Source organism: Phoenix dactylifera, chromosome 13 (genome assembly GCF_009389715.1).
Source record: "Phoenix dactylifera cultivar Barhee BC4 chromosome 13, palm_55x_up_171113_PBpolish2nd_filt_p, whole genome shotgun sequence".
Taxonomy (NCBI): domain Eukaryota; kingdom Viridiplantae; phylum Streptophyta; class Magnoliopsida; order Arecales; family Arecaceae; genus Phoenix; species Phoenix dactylifera.
Window position 1 is genome coordinate 12,489,118 of NC_052404.1, and position 27,851 is coordinate 12,516,968.

The 27,851-nt window shown below is 36.4% G+C and overlaps 3 protein-coding genes across 7 annotated transcripts; 2 read left to right on the top strand and 1 right to left on the bottom strand.

Annotated features, from left to right (window-relative positions):
* Nucleotides 1–1,704: 1,704 nt before the first annotated feature.
* LOC103716767 (transcription factor bHLH115-like) lies at nt 1,705–6,662 on the bottom strand. Its single transcript, XM_008804919.4, has 5 exons — nt 6,273–6,662; nt 5,490–5,555; nt 3,420–3,497; nt 3,108–3,270; nt 1,705–2,349 (listed from the first exon to the last, which is right to left on the bottom strand). The coding sequence occupies exons 1-5, from the start codon at nt 6,395–6,397 to the stop codon at nt 2,083–2,085; spliced, it is 699 nt and encodes a 232-aa protein (XP_008803141.1). The 5' UTR covers nt 6,398–6,662; the 3' UTR covers nt 1,705–2,082.
* Nucleotides 6,663–10,489: 3,827 nt separating this feature from the next.
* Nucleotides 10,490–17,250, top strand: LOC103716768 (digalactosyldiacylglycerol synthase 2, chloroplastic-like). 2 transcript variants are annotated; one of them, XM_026808348.2, is made up of 6 exons: nt 10,513–10,631; nt 10,724–10,905; nt 11,925–12,325; nt 12,887–13,153; nt 15,772–16,121; nt 16,350–17,250. In XM_026808348.2, exons 3-6 carry the CDS (start codon nt 12,044–12,046, stop codon nt 16,861–16,863), a joined length of 1,413 nt encoding a protein of 470 aa, XP_026664149.1. In that variant the 5' UTR covers nt 10,513–10,631; nt 10,724–10,905; nt 11,925–12,043; the 3' UTR covers nt 16,864–17,250. The 2 variants fall into 2 exon arrangements, with proteins under 2 accessions (XP_008803142.1, XP_026664149.1); XM_008804920.3 differs by lacking the exon at nt 10,724–10,905 and having other exon boundaries at nt 10,490–10,631.
* Nucleotides 17,251–18,206: 956 nt separating this feature from the next.
* On the top strand, nt 18,207–27,266 carry LOC103716769 (folylpolyglutamate synthase). Of its 4 annotated transcripts, none has more exons than XM_008804923.4 (16): nt 18,207–18,447; nt 18,520–18,665; nt 18,777–18,842; nt 18,945–19,054; nt 19,329–19,389; nt 19,791–19,874; nt 21,068–21,124; nt 21,367–21,427; nt 23,701–23,747; nt 23,858–23,935; nt 24,055–24,219; nt 24,304–24,561; nt 24,705–24,783; nt 25,799–25,954; nt 26,201–26,310; nt 26,902–27,266. In XM_008804923.4, the coding sequence occupies exons 1-16, from the start codon at nt 18,246–18,248 to the stop codon at nt 26,959–26,961; spliced, it is 1,740 nt and encodes a 579-aa protein (XP_008803145.1). In that variant the 5' UTR covers nt 18,207–18,245; the 3' UTR covers nt 26,962–27,266. The 4 variants fall into 4 exon arrangements, with proteins under 4 accessions (XP_008803145.1, XP_008803144.1, XP_017700603.1 ...); XM_008804922.4 differs by having other exon boundaries at nt 18,211–18,447; nt 26,195–26,310; XM_017845114.3 differs by having other exon boundaries at nt 18,213–18,447; nt 21,068–21,145; nt 26,195–26,310.
* Nucleotides 27,267–27,851: the final 585 nt, after the last annotated feature.

Sequence of the window (27,851 nt, forward strand, 5' to 3'; positions counted from 1 at the left end):
TGCTCCAAATTTCCTCTTAGCTAGTGAATTCCATTTACAGGTTTCTAATTTGCACACCAAAATCCCTATTTTCTGGTCTGGAAGAAGATGGATGCTTATGTAACTATCAAGGATTTTTTTTTTTTTTGGCCTCGGTGGGGGTGTAGGGGGAGGTTCAAAATGCCGCCTTTTTTCTAGTCTCAAATCCAGTACTTTTTCATTCTTTGCTAAAATGCAGTGATTTTTGTTACTCTAGTGATGCCTGTGTTCTTGATGTGTGTCGATAGCATAGCAATGATTCGAGGAAGTGTTTCTCTTCTAAAATGCAGCGTTGTTTGTTTAGCTTTTCAACGACCACCTTCTGGATTTTTTTCTTGCAATCAATGATGGATATCTTCTCTCTGTAACTTGATCTGTAGTTTTGGTTCTGCAATCTTCAATCACAATTCATGGTCTTGAACTGACAAAGACTACCAGATGTTGTGTAAATTATATATGGTGGTAATTCTACTCAATGATCTAAGAATTCTCATGCTGCATTAGGATGGATACTTTTCCCCCTTAGCAAAGAAATAATATTAGCCTCAGAGTTCTGACCATAATTCTTTTTAATATATGATGTTTCAGGAGACGATGAGATAGCATCTTTCTTCTTTTCTTTTGCTATATAAGTTGTTTCCATAGGAAGCAAAAGAAGCACGAAGCAAGCTTTTGTAGGCAAACAAATTTGAGACATTTTAAGGGAGCTCATTCTGTGCTTCATCTTAAATCACTTATCTAGGTCACTCTTATGGCAAATGAGATGCTAATCATACCAACTAAATTTAAGGAGATATCTGGAAAAATAATTTGAATCAAAATAATAAAATAGCATATCAAATAAGATGCAGTAAGTTGACAGGGGAAGTCAGCCTAGCAACTTTCAATGCTAATTCATGAATCGATTTGATCCTCCATGCTCAGATAATGCAAACTTTTAGATGGGCGGCCTGGCAGCTGCATTCCGAGACATTGCTTGTGCCATGTCAAACAATGGTCTTGCAGCAATATGTAAATTGAATTTCATGAGGGAAGCAGGGTTAAGGACTCAAGTATCAGAGAGGAATTAAAATGATATTAATTCTGATACTAAAGACTTCTATTGCGGAAAAATGCCAACCTGAAGGTGTTCTGCACAAAACTTGTTTTCAGCTTTGTAAGAAAGTACACAGAACGCCTAGAAGAATACGTGCTGCAAATGGAACAAAAAATATTTCTACTTTGAATTTGAAATTATATGTTATCTCTTTGCCAGGTTGATTATTGATGCACCATAACTCGACTGCAATAAATGTTCAGACGTATATTAGTCATCTCTGTAAATGAATCCACTATGCTAATTGCTGTGCGTCATTTGGTTTGTTTTTTGTTTCAAGTGTAACCATGTGGCAGTGGAAAGGTAGGTGGAGTTTATTTTTGGGCATTGACCAAATGCAAGAGTTCATGCTTTTACAGAATTGCACAATGTTTTCTATTGCCCATTGATGCCTGTACAGAATATATATATATATACACATTTTAATTCTTCCACATGCAAATGTCAGGTTACAAATATTTTGCCAACTTGCCATTCGATGGTCAAGTACCTTCTGCATTTAGTTTGTGATATAAATATATTTTTCCAAGTTTCAATAAGAAAAAAAATGCCTAAAATACAAGATAATAAACATACAAGAGATACTACTATTGACGGAAATCGGCCCATTCTTATAATGTTCTACTGATTTTTGTTCAGGTATAGTTGTTATCCATGCAGTGTCTAAAGCACGTTACACTTCTTTTTTTCCAATGTCACAGGGACATAGGTCCAATTATTTTCATGTCCTAATGTAGTCTAAGCTATCGTTAAGGAGAGATCTCAAAGCATGATTGGACCTCTGACATACATACAGGATGAATACAATAACAGCATCATTGCCAACAATGCAACCATGAGATCCCAAAGATTGATCGGACCTCATATATTCAAACAGAATGAACAAAATGACAGCATCAAATGTCTTGTAATATAAATAACCAGCAAGGACCAATGAGGATCATTGGTGAAGCTGAGAGTATTGGGGACTATGCAACAGGAGGCCTCAGCACATGATCGTGAGAAGTATCCAATGCTGCTGGTGGTATCCATTGCCACATGGACGTTGGCAGGTAGTTTGTATATGGGATGGTTTTGCTGCAAGCGGCAAAAGATGCCGCATGGAATGGTGCAGCAGCAGCAGCAGGGTGTGGGATGAAGGGAGATGCAAAACTAAAGCTTCTCATCATTTGCTCCATCTGCTCCTTCTCAGCTTTAAGCCTCACTTTCTCATCCCTTAATTCCAATTTCTCTGCCTGCAAGCCGCATCAATGGACCCAGAAGAATGAGTAAGATACTTCTTAATGCATTGCATGCTTGTGAAATATACTTGATAAATTCAGATCTAGAGAACGGTGACTTAAATTGAAGTGTATTGTAAACTTTAAGGTGTCTTTATATCAAAAACATGTTATAAACTTGGAGAATAGCTCGAGAAAATCACAGCCAGAAAGAATAAAAATGTAGAAGTCTCGTTATCATCAATTCTGGTTTAAATCAATCCAATCTCGAAACCTCCTAATGAAAGTAACAGAAAATCTAGTTGTGATGATCAGTGTCAGGGGGAGTGGGAGTAATGGAAGGAAAACAGATGCCTCTCTTTGTTCTCCATCCAGTCAGTAAATGACTGGAGTAATTTTACAGTCCTCTGCTGAAGTCCTAGTTTTTTTAACAAAAAGACATGTTATTGAGGCAATAATGATGATTGTCTGTGGAAATAATCTGGTTCTCTGCCAGGTATATGATATATAACATTATCAAGGCACACAGGATTCATATGCATGAAGACTACTATAAGATGACATTCATTGATGAGGTTACTTTGAATGCCCGGCCTTTACCTAAGTTGACAAGTATTGCCAGCCATAGAAGTACGTGCAAAATGACAGAAACACTCACAGATAGTAAATGTCTTAGTTATTATGGAAAGTTGTAACTCAGAAGTAGAGAACCTGACCCAATTTGCAATATCAGACAAAGTGAAAATACATATAATTTACAAATGTTCTTTTACCTTGAGACTTTTTATGGCATCCTGAAGTGTTTTGTTTGATTCGTTAAGCTTCTCTGCTTCAAGACGTAATTGGTTCAGAAGTTGAGTTGCATCACTTAAGATGGCGATCTTGTCTGCCTTTGGAGGCCTCCCAGGATCCAAAATGGAACAAAGCTCTGTAAACCTGTCAATGCAATGTTACTGATCAGCTATAAATGCACAGACATCACCCATATTTTCAGTAAAAAATAGCCAAATTTTGACCATATCTGCCCATCAATAATGCATCGCAGACAATGCATACATGGAGACCATATGCTACATAGAACCTGCCTATCATTAAGTCTGTCCCTTCGCATTTTCTCACGGCCAGCCTTGGTCCCTGGCGCAGCACATGACTCCACACGGGCCCTGAGAAACAGTACAAAGAAATAATCACATCGAGCAAATATATTAATATCAAAAAAGGAAAATCATCTAAATGTTTTTTTTATTTTTCACAGGCATGTTAAAAATCAAGTGGAAAGATATACTTGCATTTACTTACAAGTGCATAACATGATCCACCAATTAGTTGCTAGAATCAGGAGCAGGCGCAGGAGCAAGTATGGGTGCAGTTGCAGGAAGTGGATATTTTAGAAACAGTAAGGGGCTTAGAAAATGGATGAGTTTGAGTTTCCAGGGAGTTTCCAATGCGAATCAATTACCCCATGTATAAGTTTCCAGATACTAAGATCTGCCCTTAAATTTATTAGGCATGCTGCTAAGAAAATGGAAACATTGATAGACACACCATATAATGATAAATATTCCTTACTGACTTCTCTTTGCTGAGCTTTACCGTTTATATTACAGGCTTTAATATTACTCTCTTCAAAGCAATAATTCTCTCAAGAAAGCTGCGTGCCACCTTTTGCATTTCTTCAAACACAACTAGTGACACACCCTTCAAGTTTAACAGCTGCAACAATCAGCTCTACTTCAGTGTAAGTATATAAACTTAAATTTCTAAAGATTCAAGCAAGGGTAATTCCTAGTATTTTCCTGCCTGATGATGTTAATCAATCTTTTCTCCTAATTGTGATGTGCATTATTCTTTGATCATACACCCTTCAGGTTCAGGGTAAATAATCTATGGGCGCACACTATTAAGAGTAACCACCTATCTTCCTTAGATAGAACAGTTGACACTAGAGTTTCAACCAATCAGTTTCAATAGCTTTCATTTCTTAGCTTTTATATTCTTTTTCTTAAAGATACTGTCAGAAAATGACCCTTCAAATGCATGTATTAAGGGACAAAGTTTTTTCTTTCTTGGGTCAAGATACATACCTCCATTGACTTTCTCAGGATTGTAGATAATCCACATGCATGTTTATGCTTGCTTTTGCTAAAATCAGCTGTTGCTTATAATACTCCAGTACCAAAAATGAGTCATCAAATTTGAACTAAACTAGAGGATGCAAACTTCTAGAGAGGACAGATATAATGGCCAGGAATGAAGAGTATTGAACTGTTTGTATCTACAGAAAGTATGATTTAGAAGTAATTGCATTGCCAAACTTCAAAATTAGTGCTAGGATGACTTGAAAATCTCATTCTAAATATTCTTGATCATGATAGTATGTGCGTGGAAAATAGATAAATGCCACCCAATTTAGACATAGTTCAGATCGAATACAGCCATAGAACAATGGTGTCACAGGGTTAAAAAATGAATGCGCAAATCGACAGAAACAAGTCGCATCCCATATATTCTGGGCAGATCTTTGGATCTGGCTTCACTTGTTTATATGCAGGCAACAAAAGAATCCACAGAATACATTAACAGTCTGAAAAAGCAATGAAGAAAATGATGCTTATATTGTTATCTATGTTTAGAATTATATAAAATTTTACTCTCTGAATTGTATGTAATGGACACGCATTCTATGCTTTTTTTGCCAAACATAGATAATGCTTATATTCTTATCTTCGAAGGTAGACTAGTTGGCAGAAAACGACAAATCATATCAGGTTTTGACCAAACGAGTAGATGCAACCTTTTTGAGGTAGACATAGCATAGTCAGGAATAACAGTTATAAAACTGTCTTTAAATATCATCAGTGCCAACTGCTGTGAAATGGCTTGAGAAATATCTTTCTATACTATCTTGATCGTAGTGAGATGAACAGAAAAAGAAACATATTTTGGCCAATCAAAGCATCACGCAGAATGGATGCTATTGAGGGTAAGTGACATTTTCAAAGGTTAAGAGAAAGCATACACAAACAGAAACAAGCTCTATCTCATCTATTTTACACAGATATATTTATTCTACTCCGTTTCTTGTTTAACTGCAGGGAAAGAAGGAATGCCCATTATACTATAGTAGTCAGAAGAAGTTAAAGCTGGTTTTATACCTCTTCCTCGAGCTAGAATTATCTAAGGAGCTGTCCTTGCGCAAACCATCAAAACCAATGATGACACTGTAGATCAAACAGCAGAATGCATCGTCCGCATTGAGCATGCAGCAGTTTAGAAGCACATTTAGACTCAGAAAGCATAACAATGGTCTTTTACGATTTGAAATCTAAAAACAAAGTCGGTCAAAGTTTAGAATTGCAAAGTCATAAAATAGTTTGTGATTATTTGACATAGAGGTTAAGACTTGATTCCATACAGCTAAGCCCAACAAACTGCCCTGCAATTAATTATTCCAAGCCAAAAAAAAAAAAATCTTTTGCAACAAATCTTGTAATCGAAATTGATTTACGAGCATAGCAAGCATTTAATTGAGGTTGAAGCATAACATGCAGTTCAGACAATTACCTGTCAAACTTATCGGCGCCTTTAGACTGACTTCATGTTAATTAAAAGAAATCAACATATATATATATATATATATATATATATATATATATATATATATATATATATATATATATATATATATATATATATATACACACACACATATATATAATTAGCAAAACAGGAAAATCAGAACGACGCAAAGGAAACAATTAGAACAAAATCGGTGCAAAAGGGAGCCTAAAAGGTCGATTTTTTTTTTAAGAAAAAAAAGGAAGAAAGAAAAGTTGAATCGACTGAGTTTGAGAACCGATTAATTAAAGTAAGATCATTAAATACATGATGCTGAAATGAACAACAAAAAATGGCAGATAAATCCGACGTGGAATTACCTAGAAGCCGTCGGATTTTCGACGATCTGGGGAGCCCAGATGAAATCGGAGGCTTGATTAAGTTCGTCGACGAGCCCGAATTCCAGAAGCCATCCCCCTCCCCCGCCGCCACCGGACGAGCCCATTCCTCCCCCAATCCCCTCCCTCTCAATACCAAACCAAAAGGAATTAAATAAATAATGGAATTCCACTGCAAGAGATGAAAGAAGAACGGAGAATAAAACCCAAACGTTCCCAGAGAACGAATTCAACACGAAATAAAAGTGATAAAGGGGTATAAATTGGAAGATCGCAATTTGATAACTTCGAGGGGGAAGATATTATAAAAAAAGAGGGGTGCGCCGAGAGCACACGCTATCCAAAAAAAAGAATAACCCCGCACGGGAGTGGGAAGTAAGAAACGCCACCAACCCTGTTGCTAATCTTCTTGATTTAATAGTATTAGTTAATTAGCACTCCTCCAAGCTGGTTCCTGTTGGTTCTCTATTTTTTTTTTTGCCTAGTCATACTAAAAATCTTTAAATTTTTAAAAATTTTATTTTTATCCAAAGTTACAATTTGTTGGAATCAAACCATCCAACTTTCAAAATATTGCAATTACTTTTTTCGCTATTACTTTCATTTAACGACCATAACAAAAAATGACCACATACTAACACGTAATTGATGCCAGTGTAGCACGAAGCTAACTAATATAAAAAATGTTGCCTTAGCCTCTTTCTACCTCATTTTTTCCTCTTCTAGCTAAAATATATGTTTCTCATTAAATCAGTATTAAAAAGAAATACTTAATAACTCCTTGATCTTAAATTTTCAAAGCTATACCTCTTCTTGTTAACTTACGGATAATGCATTGGTTTTGCACCATCTCTTTTTCTCTAAAGAAACAATTTATGAACTATTAAGAGGCCCAAACTAATTCTAAAGTTACTATTTTAGCATCCCTATACAAGCTTTGTGTAGGTTATCCTGATTTACATACAGACAGAGGTATGTACTAAATTAGAGCATGTTTTCCTCAAAAATTTATTTGTTAATCTGCTATGGACAATATATAAAGATGATAAGGATGGGTATTTGATCATTTGTCTCCTTTCCAATCTTCCTATGCTAAATATGTAACTTAGTTGGAGATCAAAGAAACATCAGGATTGGAATAGTCCTCTAGATTAATTGGCATTTTATGTTGAATTATGAAGGATGAAGACCGTTAACAAAGACTTTGCAACTGCACCAATTTGAGTCATCAGACGGAAAGGACGAAAATAGAAAGAAAAAACCCTAAATGGAAAATGGAGCAAAAGGTGGAGGAGGAGTTTAGAGCAAGTTTTTCCACATCAGCCAATTTTATGCCACATTAACATCCATTACGTGTCATGTGTCATGTGATAGCATGGGACTATTTCGGTCGCAACTATAATTATTAGGAAAGTAATTACAATATTTTAAAAATTGGATGATCCTCAGGACAAATCGAAATTTAGAATAAAAATGAAAACCTCAAATTTTAAAATTTCAGACATGGTTATAAATTTTTTCTAACCCGGTCTGAACCAACCTTTCTTTATCTTTTTTACACTCTCATGTCTTCTAGCACAAAAACTTTTGTATGGTACTTGGATCTCGGGTGGGATAGAGTTATCATGCTCGCTTGTATGATACAATCATTCAGCATAGGATGCCATCTTTACATGATGGATTGAGGCTCAATGGGGCAATGACGATGGCAAAATTTGTACTTATGTAAAATTCGCTAAGCAAATAACATGGATAATGCCTTGCCAATCCTTCATCCTGCTTCTTAGTTCATTGATTGCCGTTTCCAAGGTACCAGGTAATGCTGTTGTCAAGGCATAACTAGAAGTGCTTGAAACTCATATTTGCATTGCTCTATGGATGTAAACTATTTCGGTATGGCAACCGTCTTCCTTTTCATTGATGTGATGCCATAGGCATAAACAATATAGCTTTGCGGAAGCAGCACAAATGGCAAATGGGATTGATGACCAACCACTGCAGGGAGAAGAAAAAAGAAAGAGGAAGTAGAAGGAAATGAGGAGGAAGAAGAGGTTATAGAGACGTAGGAAGAAGAGATTATAGAGACATAGGAAGAAGAAGAAGAAGCAGAAAAAAAGACTAGGATTTTTTTATTCAATCATTCTATTCCCTAATTCATTAGAGGGATGTCCTTTATATAGGCCTTACATCAGGTCAATTAATTGACGGCATGCCAAATTTAGATCCTTAATCAATTAACTAAGTCAACCGATTGGTTACATATCAAAATCGATCCAATCACTCGACCCAATTACACGACTTAACATCTAATCCTATTGACTCGATCAATAACAAAACTAATTAACCAAATTGACTCGACCAAATAACAAAAACAACTAATAATTGTAATAAAGTAGAAATGACGCGGACTCGAGTGGGCCCAATTTGGGGGTCCAATTCAAACTGTTGTCAATCTTTGATGCGACGTGAGCTAGTGGCTCTGATGTCTTCATCATCTGAATGAAGAACTCTGATGTCTCCAACAGAAACTGCTTATAAAATTCTATCAATGCATGAGGATGCTAAAGATGCCTTTCGCCTTGATCGTGTGAAGCCACCTGATTCGTTGTTCAAACATCACAGAACATTATTCCGATTTGATATGATTTACGGAATCGAAAGAAACAGGCTCCGATTTGTCACCTGCTTGAAATTTGCTCAAGTGCATGCGCAAGATAGCATTACCTACCCATGTAAGAGGACCACAATACTCCACGCATTGTCGTCAAAGGATTACGTTTTCAACTTCCAAGAAAAAAAAGAAGAAAAGGTTATGCCACAACGTCCTCGACTCCTCGTCCGAGCAAACATGGGAAGGTGGTGACCATTTTAATGTGGCGCTGGATTTGTTTGGTTCGTGAGAACACTTCCATCTCGCTAAAACATATTTTCTAAGAAATTGATGCCTAAGTATATTGTATTTAAAACCATAATTTTGACATTGATAATAAAAAAGTGACATAAAAAACAAACTTGATAAGATGATTTATATTTGATTAAGCATCTATTTTTTAAAAAAATTATATAAAATATTTTTTATATGTTTAATACATTGAGCACAAGGATTAAGAATATTTTCAAAAAAGATATTTTTAATTTAATTTTTAGCTCATAAAAAGTGGATTTTTATTGTCCTATATAAATTTTTATTTTTCATAAGACAAGAAAACTTATAGAAAGATTATTTTCCTATCCCTCTCATTTGAAACCTCCAACCAAATATAAATTTTTTTGTTATTTTTTGTTGATCATATTTTTTGCTCTTTCTCCTCTAGCGAAATAGTTGTCCTATGATTCATGTTATCTTTGGGTTAGCAATGCTTACATGGAGCCCCTCATCCATCTTTATGGATAAACTATTGGTCCCATTCTAACAATCAATCTTTTTCTATCGCTATTGGAAAAGAGTTCGGTAGGGTCAGGCACGTGTATACACACACATTAACTTGGTTGATATTAGTGGAAGTTGTATAGCATATTCTTCATAAAAAATATAAAATATGTAGAGTGATGATGAGAGTGTGCTGGCTTGCCTAATTGTTATAATCATTGAATTGAATTGTGACACTATATATATATATATATATATATATAGAGAGAGAGAGAGAGAGAGAGAGAGAGAGATATGTATGTATGTATATTATATACATGGTGTGAGGCCTATGGAATCTTAATTTCAGAATATTTCTAATAAAATTGGAGATTCGTTAAAATAGATGGTTTTAAGTTGCTCGATTGCGCAACTCGACTACCTGTGAGGCCTATGGAATATGGACGGCTAACAAGTTAGTTGAGGGCATTCACTTGGGGGTAAGGCCCTTAGGATTCATTTGATTTTTCCCAAGAAAAAAAGATAAAAAATAATTTTTTTATAAAAATAAAATTTTTATATTTTATTAAAAAATTATATAAAAATAAAAAAATCTAATTTTTACCGATTAGAAATTAAAATATTTTTTAAATAAATATTCTTAAGCTTTTAGGTAGAATAGGATAAAATTTTTTTATTAAAAAGATAACAGATATTATATATATATTTAAAAAATAAGTTCTTATCATTTTTCTATAGCAACCAAATATATAAAAATTATTTTTTTAGATATTATATGTTTGGAAATTAATATTTTAGACAAAATATTTGAGATAAACCAAACGACTCCTTAATTAGGTAGAGGAAAGGTTCCTTCGGTATCATTCCTATTCGTCCATCCCAGTTGCTTCTTTCGTTCGTTCTTCTGCGTCGTTGTTCGCGTTTCTTCGGTAGCCCTGGCTCCGCCGACGTCGGAATCTCGTCTCTTCCAGGTAACTTTATTCCTATCTGCTCTCTTATCATGCCTTGAAATCGAAACGAGCTTTTCCTTCGTCGGACCATGATCTCGTCTGGAATATCTTAGGTTTCTGAGACCAGCATTATATCATAGTATTGAGGCGATCACGATGACCCCTGTCTATCCCTTAAGAGGATTTTGAGCAGAAGATAGGGTTTTAAGGGGATGCGATTTCGGCTCTTGAGGACCACGAATCAAGGGGTCTCCATCATTTCAAACCAATTCTTGAATCTAAACTCCATGCACATGTACGTCCCTTTGGTTTTGTGGAAAGCTGACAATCTTTTTATATTTTTTCAGATGATTCGGAATGCATCTTGGTTTTTAGCCGAATTAGATATGGGAAAATAGATGGGAGAATGATAAGGGGCAAAATGGTGGAAAACTTCTGAATCTAAAAAATCATTTAAGAGTTCGGTCAGGAAATATGCAGTAATTTATGTGATTAATCTGAGGCGTGAAAATGATTAATATTTTTTATTGGGACGCTCGTAAAGGAGAGGAGTTGTATTAGAATTGGTGGCAAGAGAAATTTCAATTCATGGGCAGCATCGACTCATGAATTCATGTAAAATAGAACAAAAAGAATCCCATGATTGTTTTCTTCTCCTTTGTTGAAAGTTGAAACTCTAAAGTTTTATCTAAAGGATTAATCTGAGGCGAGAAAGTGATTACTATTTTTTTTGGGACGCTCGTAAAGGAGAGGAGTTGTATTAGAATTGGTGGCAAGAGAAATTTCAATTCATGGGCAGCATCTACTCATGATTTCATGTAAAATAGAAAAAAAGAATCCCATGATTGTTTTCTTCTCCTTTGTTCAAAGTTGAAACTCTAAAGCTTTATTTAAGGATTAATCTGAGGTGTGAAAATGATTACTAAATTTTTTGGGACGCTCGTAAAGGAGAGGAGTTGTATTAGAATTGGTGGCAAGAGAAATTTCAATTCACGGGCAGCATCGACTCATGATTTCATGTAAAATAGAACAAAAAGAATCCCATGATTGTTTTCTTCTCCTTTGTTGAAAGTTGAAACTCTAAAGTTTTATTTAAGGATCTTTATTTTATCGGTGTTTTAAATATTTCCAAAATGGCTGTAAAAAAAAAATCTAGTCAACTGTATACTTATTAATGTTTCAAATATTTTTGGTAAGTTCTATATTGTTTGTTAGTTATCTTCTGTTGCCACGGTTTTCTCATGGTGTTTTGTGTTAGATTGCGAATAAGAAATTCTCTCCATAACACTGCTCGTTCCCCATTGCTAAATGCAGCTTGGGCATCAAAATCTTATCTAATGAAGATGCGACCATCACTTATCAGACCATGCTGACATGATATATTCAGCTCACATCTCTAGCAGCCTTCACCTGGAATTGTCCCTGACGATTCAATGGCTCGGAAGCAACATATTGCAATATTTACAACTGCAAGCCTTCCATGGATGACTGGAACTGCTGTCAACCCTTTGTTTCGTGCTGCTTATCTTGCAAAGGACGGTGACAGAGAGGTTACTTTAGTGATTCCTTGGCTGTCCGTGAGTGATCAAGAATTAGTTTATCCCAATGGAATCACATTTAGCTTGCCATCTGAACATGAAGCTTATGTGCGCAAGTGGCTTGAAGAGAGGACTGCTATTTCATCAGCATTTAAAATAAGCTTCTACCCTGGAAAGGTAAATATGCTTTTGCACTATCTCTGTTGAATATATCAAAAACAATTCGTACCTTCCTACTTATGCTGTATATAAACCCTTGCTTCTGTTTTTTGTGTTGTCGTTTGCATATTCAATCAGAGATTCACAATTATAATTTAAATGTGGTTACAGAACTATTGTGCAAAGATGCTTATAAGTAGGACTTGGGTAATTTGTAGTCTAAAAACCTTTTATCCTACTCTACATATAGCTAGCTATGCTCAGCAATTACCTGTTTGGTGTTTATGTGTTTTAGTTTTTATAGGAAAGTAATCTTCATGACTTGACACCATCAGAGCTGGATTGGATAGCTTGAGGAACAAAGTTTCATTTTGCAAGTTATTTTTCCCTCGATTCTTTCATGAGCCGGTCCTCACCTAACATTGAATTTGCCTACGTTTTCTGACAAAAGATATGCGGGGTTGCAAATTTGCAATTAAGAGTGGCTCAACTAGGATCCAAGCCACAATTGACAACCAGAGAGTATAGTTATCTTGTTGTTAATTGAGAATAATTTGGCTTGTTTTTATTGCTTTGCAGTTTTCCAAAGAGAAAAGGAGCATTCTACCTGTTGGTGATATTACCGAAGCAATTCCCGATAAGGTGGCAGACATTGCTGTCCTTGAGGAGCCTGAGCATCTTACATGGTACCATCATGGACGAAGATGGAAAACTAAATTCCAGAGAGTGATTGGTGTTGTTCACACCAATTATTTGGAATATGTGAAGAGAGAGAAAAACGGGCATATACAGGCCTTTCTTTTGAAATACATCAATAACTGGGTTATCAGTATCTACTGCCACAAAGTAAGTTTCTCTACAAGAATTATCCTTAAGATATTTTTCTGCCTGTATGCTCCTTTAAAGAGTTGATCGTAGAACAATCTCGACTTTTCCTGCACTTCCCCCCTCCGTAAAATTTAAATGTGATGATAACCAATCTCTAGCTTTCCTGCATTTTTTCCACTTTGATAAAATTAAACGCCAATAAGAACCAAGTCTATTCTGGGAAAAAAAGTTTAAATATGGAATACAGGTTGATGTTGGATAGGCTCCACAAAAACATTGAACTGGTTTTGTGACCAGCTCAATACCTGAATTACCTTTGTTGTGTCAACATTGCTAGTTCATGCTAGGGGGTACCATAATGCATGCATGGACCTAAATTAAGGCCAGTTGGCTGGTACATACACTCAGCTTCATCTAAGATAACCCCAGCCATGTGACAAAAATAAGTGCCCATGTAGGCAAACTGACAACAAGTTTTTCTCTGATACCTTTACTTCAATATGTCTTGTAAAGGGGTACATGCTATGCTAACGAACAAACAGTAGGCAGGTGACAGCAGCTATGATTTGTGGCCCTGGATTAGGACCTTCCCTATGGTCATCTTCTGCTACAGCTCATTGCCAGACTTTAAGAGCTTGCCAATGCCCATCTATTGTTTAAGTTGTCATTTCTTTTGTTGTACATGTTTTTGGTGAATAAAATGGTAATATTCTATAGAGCCTTGATGGGCGTACCTATTCAGTGCTATGTGGGCAGGATATGCACAGAAATGGACCATGACACAACTTAATATCTGAAGAATGAGCTCGCATAGAGTCTGAGGGTAGCCTAACTCTAATGCTTTCTACCATATGAGCAATGTTGAAAAATATAAAATTGTACCATCTTTAAAGTAGACCGGTAAGACATTTGAGTTAGTGTGCGCTTATTGATATTATTTAAGCATGCACTCATGATGGCACAATAAAAGGACCTGGTAGCTATTTTATAAGATATTGGAGGGAGGGAGCTGTATATCATCTCCCTATCCCTGTTCAGAATGCAACATAGTTTATTGGAGCACTGGCCATGGACATCAAAAAAAAATGAGAAATTGTAGATATTCTCTTTTAACTTACTTCCATCTTTTTCCCAAATGAACAGATTAAGGAATTTTATAAATCCAACTTTTTTTTTTTTTGAAATTGGAATGGTAAGAATACTTGATACAGTGATCTTTCAGAAAGAGAATAGCAGGAAGTTGGGTGCTGGTACCAGGATCCTGCTTCTTTTTACTGGTGAATCATGGATGAAGGTAGCTGTACAAACTGACTTGCATGGTGGCAAGTTCGTCATAGGTTGAGGTAGCTGACCAGCATTAATAATATGAACTGAAGTTTACTTCTTTATAGAACATTTTCTTTACTTTTATTTTTTTCCCCTACATCACTTGATCTACACATGGTGAATGCTTGGAGTTGGTGCAACCACTAACAAAGGGAAAATTTGCAGAACAAAATATAGTAAATAGTTCTAGAGTGTTGCGTGGTTGTGCCTTGTCTATCAGATTTTAGGAAAAATCAATTAAATAACGCACATGTATGACACAATGTTGAAATTAGGTCCATATATGTTAAACTAGTACATATGAAATGTTGAGCAGTACTTATGGTGAAATTATGAATAGGTACTTTTGCACCAATGGAGGATAAGGTGATGAAAATTTTGCTGTGCTATGACAAAGTGCAACAAATATCAGAGGCACTGGTGGAGAATGGATCTTAGTTTGTTAGGGACAGGCAGATATAAAGCCTGACAAACCATGAATTGAGAAATTATGGAACGGTTTGTTTTGACCTTGGTTGGAGTAAATGTTGCAAGAGGATTTCAAATGCTGGCTACCTATAAATGGCATTAGGGCTACTACAGATGAACATTTGCAAATATGACTTCTGAAATTTCCAAGAATTGATATTTCTTGCTACTTAGTTGCTTGTTCTTGAGCCAAAATTAGCCTTTAATGTCGCTTCATCAAGTAATCATTCTTTAGAATGCGTCTTTCATGTGTGAAATCCATATCTAGTCTCCTCTGCTGTTTACATTTTTCCCCAGTAGACAAAGAAGAGGGTTGTTGATTGCTTATCCTATCTAATTGTTTTTTCTGTGTTCATTTAGGAGCCTTTAAATATATTTTACTTGAACATGTTTGGAGTTTGTTGTTTACTTGCCATCATTGCATACCTAAGTACCAGGAGATAACCTTCATTCTTAATATTACACAATCTTGTGACCATTTTCTTAAAACATGCAGTTTCTACTTTTTAAAGCATTGTCAGTGAGTTTAAGAGTGATTTGACATCATAAGCAACAGTTCAGCATATCAATGGGAAACTTGGTAGGATGGAGAAAGATTGGGTGGAACCCTCTATTAGAACATCCTGGGATATGTTAGTGAGATTTCTGGTATCTTCTTTATAGTTCCTATTTCTAGAAAGATCAATAAAAAGACATTTCCTTGATTTACATACTGTTCTGTGGTAAATTTCCCTTCTCAATTTGGTTAAAGTACTCTATCTTTACAGAAAGCAGGATGTTAATATTCACTGGTATCATTCTCTGGAACTGTATCTTAATATTAAAATATTGCCTGACTGCAGGTTATAAGATTGTCAGCTGCCACTCAAGAACTCCCAAGATCCATCATCTGCAATGTTCATGGTGTCAACCCCAAATTTCTTGAGGTTGGCAAGTTGAAGCATGGACAGCAACAGAGAGGGGAACTAGCATTCACCAAGGGTGTGTACTTTATTGGGAAGATGTTATGGAGTAAGGGCTACAGGGAATTACTGCAACTACTCTCAAAGCACCAAAATGAACTAGCTGGTCTTCAAGTGGAATTATATGGAAACGGAGAAGACTTTGATCAAGTCCAACAATCTGCTAGAAAATTGAAATTGGATGTAAGAGTTCACCATGGTCATGATCATGTGGATCCTTTGTTTCATGAGTAAGTAACCTCTGTTGAGCAACTGAACTGCAAATGTGCTGCATGTGAGCCCTTGTTTACTGTAGCTAGAATTTATGTTCTGTTTTGGAAAAACTGTGCTGGTCAATCTGAGATTGCCAGCCTGAACTTTTCTATTTGTTTTTTAATAGGTTCTGTCATGGAGAGCTAGTAAATCTATAATTCGTTATTTGCTTTCTGAATTTCAGATTTTTGTTTCTGGTCTTTCAGGTACAAGGTGTTTATAAATCCAAGCACTACAGATGTAGTTTGCACAACAACTGCAGAAGCTATTGCGATGGGAAAAATTGTCATCTGTGCCAACCATCCTTCAAATGACTTCTTCAAGCAATTTCCTAACTGCCACATGTATAATACCAGTGAGGAATTTGTGAAATTAACTCTTCAAGCTCTGGCTGAAGAACCTGTGCTGCTTACTGATGAACTGAGGCATGAGCTGTCATGGGAGGCAGCCACACACAGATTTCTGAGGGCTGCCGATCTAAATGAGGTTGCTTCTGAGAGAGCACTTCCTTCCTCTTCTGGGCCTTTCATGTTGATCTCTTCTCATGAGCTTAGCCGGAGCATAGAAGAAGCATCTGCAATGTTGCATAATACCATTTCTGGTACCGAGGCTGCACGTTGTGCCTTTGGTGCAATCCCGGATACTTTGCACCCAGACGAGCAACAGTGCAAGGAGCTTGGGTTGGTTTTTTCAGAGCGAAAGCCATTTCTGAGGCATTGATGCTTCTCTGCTTGTGAGGCACTTGTGCAAAAAATACTTCGAATTAGAATGTGGAGTGCAGCCCTGATGAGTTTCGCACCTATCCGTGACTGCCAAGTCATCTTTATGGAGCTTTAAAAGGAAATTCTGACACATTTACAGCATAACTGAAATGCAAATATCTGATGCCTTTACTGTTGCAATTGTGTATATTAAATGAAGGTTACAGTTTTTCACCATGTCCAGCTGTGCAATAATGATTTGTGTGCATTTGCCCGAGTTTTTGAGCTTTGGGGTGCTTGCACTTAACTTTATTGTTTTTATCCTGAGGATGGACTGCATAGAGTTGAAAACTAGTTTCTGAGACATAAAATTTGATGGAAATTAGTTGAGAAAGAACAGAAAAAATCTTTTTTTTTGGAAAATGATATTTTCAGGAAGAGGTTTTTATTTAATATTACAGTTTAATATGGGGTTATCTTCTGTTTTCTGCTCAGTGGTAGGCACATTTTTTATGAATTGGCATTTTGAAAAGTTGGCTCACGTTATTGTTTAAGTAGTTTTTATTTGAAGAACCATCGGATATGGTTTGTTGTAAGATTGTGCTCCTATTGATATAGATTAGATTCAAATATGTTAGAAGTTGATAAAAGGTATGTTTTAGTTGTGAGAGTGTGATCCTATTGATATGGATTAAACTCAAAAATTTGAAGCAGTTAGAAAACTTTTGTCTGATATGCTAGAAATTTGCCTTTGAAACTAAATTTAGACCGTTGTTTCTCATGTCTGAGAAAGAGGTATGACCATGGCGGCGGCGGCAGGCACCAGCTAGCTGTGTTAATTTCACAAAAATTTCTGTCTGTTTTTTTGGAAATAGTTCCGTCAAAATCTGTCAAATTTTTATTTTCAGGAAAAGAGATCCATCAAAATCTGTCATTTATCCAGATTTATGTTGTAGGATGATCGTACAACCTGCGTTTCGGAAGATCCGCTTCCTGCCTCTTCGCTTTGGACGACGTTCAGTCGTTTTGTCAGTGTCTTTTTTGTTTTTGCCAGCAAATAAGCTCTTTTAAAGGTCATAATTTAGGTTTGAAACGTATCAGCTTATATTCGCAAGCTCTTAATATCGGCCGACATATCAGTTTGTATTTGTATCGGGTGCCTGATACGCCTCTCGACAAACTTTCTCGGTGGGGTGTATATTTGTTAAAAAAAAATCTGAAATGCGATATAAAGTCGGCAGAACCTGGGGCGCTACAATCAGAGCCGTTGCAGCAGTCAGGAGACGAAACATCAGCCAGGCGGTTCAGATCAACGGGTGTAAGTGGAGGCAAGGAAGCGCTTTTGGTTCTGGTTGTGATAAAAAATCTTTGGTGCGGACTGATCGACCGCACGCGAGTAGTATGGTGGCGCCCGATCTGCTGTCGCCTCGAACCCCATCCCCATCTGCCCGTGTAACAACCGCCCCCATCATACGGGGGTTCGGAGGAAATATTCCATTCCGCTGCACCCGGTGTCGCTCGCTCTCTGCGACTCCCTCCCTCCGAGCTTCAGAAAGCTATCGGCTTCGCGCTGGATCGTGGACTCTAGGCATGGCGGCTGGAGGTAATTTACTCATCCGGCTTTCCTTCGAGGGTCCATGTGATTTTAATGATGGCTTTTCGTTTCTAATATTAGGGGGCGTTGGATCGTCGGAGCGCGACGGCTCGCTGGCGCTGTACGAGGAGTCGTTGAATTGCCTGTCCTCTCTCATCACTCGACGCACTCGAGCTGATGGGACGAACAAGGGCGACAACTTCGATCTAATGTTTGACTATCTAAAGGTTGCCTCTTCTTCCTCTTCTATTCGTAGGCATCTTCCCCGATTTTTTTCTTTTATTTTTTTTGCCTTTGTATTGGCATTTCCCAATTACATGTTTGGTTTGGATTGGTAGATGCTAGAGTTGGATGGCCCGATCTCTCAACTGAAAGTTATCCATGTCGCCGGGACTAAAGGAAAGGTGGGTACAATACTTTGCCTTGCCTCTCATTTTCTTAAGTTTCACTGCCGAATCAGATGGATGTGGGCTTTCTCTGGATGAAATCTTGAATAAATCTCGTAGGGTTCGACATGCGTGTTCACTGAAGCTATTCTGCGGTGTTGTGGATTTCGGACTGGGCTCTTTACATCCCCTCACTTAATCGATGTCCGGGAGCGGTTTAGGATAGATGGGTAAGCTTTTGAATTCCTAAACTTAATCAAGTACTGTAGCTCCAGACCCAGTCAGGGATCTGGATCTGATGTTGTTCTTTCTTAGATGCAAGGATTTCTGCCGAATGCAAGAACTGGTATTTGGTTGGTTTAATCGAGATTACTTGTTGTATGGGGCTGTCATCTTGCATTTCAAGTGCATCTCTGCAATCTTTTTTTTTCAGAATCTATGATATTTTAGTTTTAGCTGCAGTCAATACTGATTTTCTTCTTTTCCCTGACCTGAGAATTTTAGGGTGGAAATTTCAGAAGGGAAGTTTTTGGAATACTTTTGGTGGTGTTGGAACAGGCTGCAGGTATATATATTTCTAATACTGTTAGATATATGAGATTATGAGCTAGCTTAAGTGCTTTGGCTGCCAAGCACAAATAGCTTGAGCAAGCCCATTGCTGTTTTTGTTTCTCTGCAAATCGGCGAAATAGCACATGGAGATTCAGGAAATTCTGCTGTTCCTTGCTTCTATTTTCGCTCTTTTCTGAAAGCAATAATTCTGTGCTTCCAAAAGGTCTGAAGATATTACGAACACTTTACAAATTAAAAAAAAAGGTTGCACCATGCATGTTCAGTCTAAATTCATTTCTCTTATGGAGTTTTTGAAAACAAAAACTGAAAACAAAAGCAATACAAATAGGCCCTAAATATTGCCCTTTATTTAAGAATAGTCGATTCATGAGGTGTATTTGCTCTGTCCTGCAGGAGAAAACTAATGATGATGTACCCATGCCAACCTACTTCCGGTTCCTTGCTTTGCTTGCATTCAAGATATTTTCAGCTGAGCAGGTCAATGCTGCAATTCTTTTCATTTTTTTTCTTTTTTCTTTTGTTTTTTTCCTTTTATCATAGATCTCTGGTGCTATCGTTAATGTCTTTCTTTAGCTGCTTTCGTATTATTACATTCTTTTTATTCTTAGAAGCTAATTTGGAATTCTGTGCTGGATTTATGTAAATTAAATGCTTACTATACTGATGTCAGCTTTGCTCTTTGGCTGAATATCGAGCTAGCATGGCTTTGTCTTGTGTTTTCTTTTTTGGTATGGTATTATCACAACAGCATTTAAAATACGATAAGATGGCCCTTGTTTCAGTTTGAAGATATATTGGACCTCACCTACTTGGCAGTTAGCTATAGTTTCATGGCTCTCTATTTAATCCTTTTATATTTAGAAGTATTTTGAACATGCCTCATTCCAGCAATGTGGGAGCAGCTCTCTGAAACTATTGATTTATTTTCAGCTTAAAGAATGTAAGCGGTAAAAGATTTTAAAAAATTTCTTTTTTGCTGGATATGGTTCTCTGTAGAATATCGTTATGAAATACTAATTCAAATTAAAAGTAGGCAAAACAAAGTAATAAACAACTACCTAGCAAGAAGAATCAAATTCCAAAAGAGGTGTTACTTTTTATTGCAGTGCCATCTCTTGAAAGTTAATCATAAGATGATTCTCAAAATCTTTCAAGTATACTAAGCCTTTAGCTTGTAGGGTTAGTTCTAGCCTATATATTGTTAAGCACCTTCATTCCTTTATGTTAGGACAAGATGTGATATTGAAGCAGAGACCTCATTGGGTGTGTATAGGATATTGCTGCTTCCTCTTCTTACCATTGTAACTTTGATCTACATGTGCCTTATACCATTATAATTCAATAAGGATTCTTGTATTTGCCTGTCTTTTATTTATCAAGCAGGCATGGATGCAAATTAGTTTCCGTACAAAATGTGTTGCATGGCAGACCAGTGTGTTGCAAGATCTTTCATGTAATCCCATTCTCTACTTTCTCTTGTGATTATGCTTCTTTCTATTTTGATGTTTTCATGTTGATTCCATCTTCTCTTCTTCTTCTTCTTGTTTTATCACATTTATATTGGCTATAAATGTTGAAGTTTGCAATCTTTGTACATCAATCTTTCCAGTAACAGATGAAATTAGGAGAAAGCAATCACTATTTTAACAACGTATTTTTGACTGAAACAGGTAGATGTTGCTATTCTTGAGGTTGGTTTGGGTGGAAAATTTGATGCAACTAACGTGGTGCGTACAAATGCTATTAAGTTAAGATATTGATTTTCCAGCAAAAAACATCATGACTTTGTGATATAATTTGGATGTTTTTAAAAATTCTAACAGTCTTTTATATCATCATAAGTAATTGATATGTTATTGCCTGAAATGAATTGACTAGAGGATGAATAAGTCAAGGGCATTATTTTATTTTATCAATGCTCTCACTTTGGAGCATGTCAATTGACATAAAACTGGTCATCATTTTTCAGGTGCAGAAACCTATTGTTTGTGGAATATCTTCCCTAGGGTACGACCATATGGAAATTCTTGGTTAGTTGTATTTCTTTTTTTTTTCAAGAATATTTTCTGCATAGACTAATGAGCATGCAGTCACGGTCTATGCATGTGTAATTCTTTTTTGTTGTGCTGAAAGATCTAAATATACATTCCTGACAACAATAAATTATGGAGATCTTTGTCTCTTCATTTCATAATTTGTAGTAGCTTTAGTAAAAAATTGATATTTAAAATTGCAGTAATTATTAGAAAATTTAACTTACAAAACAACACTACAAAATCATAGGAGAGGGTGGTGAAATAAAAATAGAATCAAAATTCTAAATCAAAATTCTGAGTCTATTGAATTTTATATGATTTAATTCAACCTAGGAATAGTTATTTGTGTAGACATTGGAGGTGAAATAATTTAAATTTATTTTATCTACAGAAAGAATATGATAGATTACAAATAGTGGAAAAATATGCTCAAGAGGTTCATTAAGATTGTTGAGGACTCATGAGAAAACAGGGACCAGTGTCAAAAACTTTGTTGTGCTAGGAAAACTGAGTTCCTAGTTTCACTGAGTTTGGATCTAAGATCCCTTATATGCCCTTATCTCTTTATTGCTAGTTATAGATCCAATTCCCAAGAAAGTAGCTCCAATCACAGGGAAGTTATATTTGGTCTGTGAATTATCTCGGGGTGGTTTTGGGTCTGGACATTCAAAGGTTGACTTTATACACAAAATTTAGGATCTTCGATTAATATCATGCAAAATTACATGTATCTACATTTTCTAGATTGTTTACTTAAATTTAGGATTCTTGCAACTTACAGTCAAGGGGATAACTTATGCGAACCATATCTATATAACTGGATCTGGAAGTTCAACTAGGAGGATTAATATCAATGAATACCCATGGGGATCATCACTTGTGGTTTCTAAGATTAGTTAGAAAAGTCACATGACAGTACATACAACCAATGTTTCTTGTAACCTACGAAATGGATGGATGCTAGAGATCAAGATTAATTTTATAATCGAAGAACAAAAAAAAAGCTATTATGTAACTCTTAATTGGATTTGGTTCTTCGTGAGTATGATTCCTCTATCAGATACAATTCCTTCTTACACGTGGAGTTTGGAGACAGTACGTCGACTTAAAACCGTTAGTTTTAAATACCGGTTGCACGGTGTGACATCCCACCATCCTGAGTGTCAGGATGAGAGAAGTTAGGAAAACTGGGATGATATAGGACATCCACTGTCCCAAGTGTCCGTACACAGGACCTCCCGTTCCATAGAAAAACTTGGATGGCCCCATCTCAAGGTGTTCAAAACATATGGGTACTTTAATTTATACATATCTTAATAAACTAAATTGAGTTATAATATGTATTCTATGTTGTGATTAGTGCCTGGGATCAATTCTAGGGCAGATTAGAGCATAATGTTATAAATCAGTATGATCTATGGTGATTTTTGACTAATTCCAATCCGAACTTCAGATATCTTTTTTGGCACACTCTTGCAGATTCAGGAACAACTTTCCTATCTAGAGCTTATTTTGTTGGGATATTGATGCTGTTTATTTCTTTTGTTCTCTCGTCATATGATGTTTGCATAACCTTTGGTTGTAAATAATTTGATTTTAGAATCAAATCCTTTAAGGTACAATTCCACAAAATATTATCTTAGTTGCCTTCATGAGAAATTAACGAGGTGATCCTTTGTATTGATTCCTTGATCACTTTCTTTTGCATTAAAGATGATTTTCTTTCTCCTTTTGCCCACTGCCGCAGCTCTTGGTGACCACTCTCTAAAATTCTATTCTAGGAATCTCATTTTTCTTGGGATTTAAAATTATACAACTCATTGGAACCTTAAAATTATACAACTCATTGGAACCTATCCTAGTCAATATTCCCCTGTTGGATGATCATGCTTTCATCTAACAAAATCTTTCTGTGTCACCCATGATTTCATCAATCGTATTACTGCTGTGTGGGACACAAATTGGTAGGCAACTCTTTAACCAGCTAGTGTTCCTTCACCAGATTGGCGTAAGTTGAGAATGACTTATATGCTGCTCATAGTGGTTCAAAAAGGAAGTGCCTGCAGCTTAGAATATTTATTTACCAAGCCTACCAGAATAGAATCTCCAAAATACATAGCTTGTTTGCACACATTCAGGGAAGATTACTACAAAAGGAGTCATAGGAAAGATGACATTCTTGATGCATACGTTCAGATTAAAGTTCAATTGCTGTTGCCTTTGAAAAAGTTAATTTGGTTTCTAAATGCTCCATGTGCCATGAACAGGAAATACACTGGGAGAAATTGCTGGAGAGAAATCTGGCATCTTTAAGGTTCTTTTTATGTTCTTATTAAAATGTTTCTATGACAATAACTTACTACCAGCTGCAAACAAATTTTCCATATTTTCATTAAATTCCATCAGTTGTTCATTTCAATGCAGCGAGAAGTTGCAGCCTACACCGTGCCTCAGCCAGAAGAAGCAATGTCTGTGCTCAAGGATAAGGCTTCTCAATTAGGTGTAAGTAGTATAACAAAGTTCAACCAATGAAGATCTTGTACAACCTATGTTGTTACATTAACAAGAATGTAATATCCAATGACCATATAATCAACATTGTTGACTTTATTCTGTTACAGATTCCTCTGCATGTAGTATCGCCTCTGGATTCTGGAGCACTGAAGGATCAGCATCTTGGACTTGATGGTGAACATCAATACATAAATGCAAGCCTTGCAATTTCTTTGTCTAGAGCTTGGCTTAAAGAAACTGGAAATACAGAAGGCATAAATTTTGAAGATGCTGTAAGTTTGATCAGCTGGTGTATTTCTTTTCTTTTCCTGTTTTGATTAATATGCATGATAAGTTCATGTTCTGATTGAAAACAGACCTTTCTACCCGAGCAGTTTGTCAGAGGCCTCACAAAAGCCAGTTTTCAAGGACGAGCACAAATTGTCCCTGATTCACATTTAAGGTCACAAGAGAGGAACTTCAACCTTGGGGACTTGGTTTTTTATTTGGATGGAGCGCATAGCCCCGAAAGTTTGGAGGTGTGTGCAAGATGGTTCTCACATGTTATCAGAGAAGATACTCAACACTCAGATACCCAAGGGGAACAACATTATGATAGTTGCAATGCTAGACAGGTAAAATCTGATTGCCTTTCAGTTACCTAAATGGGAAAAATATTATTTCTACGCATGTTTACTGGTTTCCCATTCCACTCTTTATGTTACATTATCTCTGACAGTGAGTCTTATTAGTGTTCTTTAAAAAACAACACTTGCAGATACTTCTGTTCAATTGCATGTCAGTGAGAGATCCTCAGTTATTGCTTCCACGTCTCGTAAATACTTGTGAGCAGCATGGTAAGTTTCATGAAAGCTTTGCATTTGATTCAATGGTTTTGGGCAGATAGCGATCAAATTTCACAGCCAATAATATAACACCCATCCCACCGCCTTCTGAAGCTTTTTGCTAGCCCAATATTTTCTTAACATAATTTGTTTAAATTTTGGAAAATTTGCAACTTAGTTCCATGTCCTGCTTCTTTCTTCTTTCTTTTATTTTTTTTGAACATATTCTTTGATGTGTATTTATCCTCAGTTATATTTTTTTTTTACTAGTCTCATGATTCCAGCATCTTCTCATCACGTTTCCGTTTAATTTTAATTTTTTTCCTGTAGGTATTGTTTTAATGCCTTTTAATGTTTTTGACATTACTAAGCCGGCAAACTGGCAAAATAATTTACAAAATCATGATTTTCATTCAATGGCTTGTGTTGCTCGTGCTGTCACTGGGCCATAAATGGACTTCCTATCTATATATTACTTCCGTATTAGAGGATAAATATGAACTAAACTACTCAAAAGTGCCATGTGATGGCTGTTTTTGACTACCACAGTGGAATGTCAGTGTTTATGCACCAAATTTTATGAATGCTCACAGGGATTTCTTTTCCCTGATTATAAGGCTAAATTATTTTATGCACTTCAAGCTTAAACATTTGCATAAAACATCGATCTTTTGTTTTGTAATTAACTAGAATCATCATATTAATTACAATGAGATCTGCACGATCTATTCTATGCATGAGGTTGTGTCTTGCTTTCTGGGAATTTATCAGAGTACAGATTAGTCTTTGGCAGTCCAAGACACATCTCTGCTCTGAATTCTTCTATTAGTAATGAGAGAACATGGGAACTGGTGCTTTCTGGTCTCACATATCTTAGGGGAATGACTGGGGTTATCAACAATACTGGAGCTATTCATTGGGTTACTATACTCGCATTTTTTAAGGAATGATGACCATACACATTTCTATGACATTTCATATACTTGGACATGACTGTGTAACCAGCATAAACTGATGATTATCTCAGGGGTCCACTTCCACAAGGCTCTTTTTGTACCAAACCAGTCAGTTTATAACAAGGTTGGTTCCCATGCATCACCACCAGCAGATCCTCAGCATGTCGATTTGTCCTGGCAGCTGACACTACAGAAAGTGTGGGAAAGCCTTGCCTGCAGCGACAAAGGTATTATGACATGTTATGCTTGTTTCTTCCTAGTTTGTGTAAGGAATGCTAAGGTTTTTCTGGCTAATTATAGAATCTATAAAAAAGAAATTAGTTCACCCTCAGATCTTTTTGTTTTTTGGTATGATAATAGTTCTCATTTGTGTTTTCTTTTTGGTTGGATAATATTTTTCATTCGATAATTTCTTTTATTTAGTAGCAGTTGATAAAAATAACATCATAGATTATCACTTTGAAAAGATGCAGGACTAAGTAACACAAGGGATCACGAGCGCAGTTCAGTATTTTCTTCACTCCCTATGGCTATTAGGTGGCTCAGGGAAAATGCTCAGCAAAACCGATCTGCTCGTTTTCAGGTACAGGCTTGTTTTATGTCCAAGTAGAAGATGATATCGTATTGGATTAGTTAAGAAACTACTTAATTGGCCTTTATATGCTACTAATATCCCAAAACATCATTCTTATTGACATCTATTTCTGATGTGGAAATGTGAAATTCATGGGTTTCATAGTTTACATGATGTCAGATGTCAAAAGCATCTTCTAAATGATGCAATATGTCATTAAGGTTCTGCTTGAGATTGTAAACTGGGATTATATAATTGTTCCTGCTGTATAACTTTGTCTATTCATGAAAAAAATAACATAAGTGACAGTGCACTATGGCTTGCACTATAATTATGAGAATATGCATCATGTGAGCCTAGGCCATATTGTTTTCGCCAATGTAAAAGAAGGAAATTCTCTCTTTCCCTTTTTTCCCCGCATGATTGGAGGTGCATTGGACTCTTGTAATTTATGATGTGTACTGTTTTTTGGAAGCAAGAAGATTTTTGCCAGCGCAGACTTATCCTTCAAATGGAGAACGTTCTGCTGACTGTATTACTTTTTATTACTTTCCAATCATGTGTGTCATCATGATAACATGTGTGTCATGCTTCTTTTAGGTCCTAGTGACTGGTTCATTGCACCTCGTGGGGGATGTGTTGAGATTGATCAAGAAGTGAAACAAAAATTCTTCATTTGATTAATTGAGAATCAATTCAGGTGGGTTGAAAGTACCTGGTGGCTGCTGGCTGTTTGTCCAAATGAAATGTCAATGGAGATCAAAAGGAAATTCTTATGGCCTTCCAGGTCATCGCTCTGTTGCAAAACAGTGTTGTCAGAAAGGATGCTTGGAATTTTCAGGTTAAGGAGGCCTGCCAATATAATTATGTTTCGTATTCTGTATTTGAAAAAGATTGATTTGACATGGTACTGCCACATTTTTTTTCCCTTATTGATGCTTAAAATTATTGATACATTTCCAATATCTTCTGCCTATGGTCAATATCATGCCAAGCAAATAATCTGGGAACTGATTGCATTGGGGTCATCAGGATTCATGCCTTTTTGTTGCATGGGGAGTATAAAGAAAAAGCGCATGTACAGGCGGAAAAGAGAACATGAAGTTATGGGACTCATCATTCATATTTCAGTTGCTTTGTTAAGGTATCCGTATCCCGAGGCAACACGATCGATCAGGTAGCACCGATGGCCTGTGATGGCACCTCTTCTAACATTCATGGCGGAGTGGGTGCTTTTTTTTCAGCCTGGGTCTGACGTGGGTTTCGACGTGGATGACATGGTGAGATTTGGCGTGGTTTAGACTCTCAAAGCAGACTATCACGGCCGAAAGCAATTTCATGGTGGACGTAGTTAAATTAACTAACTATTATTTATTTATTTATTTATTTTTTGTTTTTGTGGTTTGGGGTGTGGACCAGCGTATGTAAAGTGGTTCCTCTCGACAACCGGAACCTGACAGCGTTTCACGTTCCTGTATCAACAGCCGATCATCCCCGATCCCTGTTTCTTCGCTGGCCGTGATGGTTAATAACTTCATCCAACCTGGCCT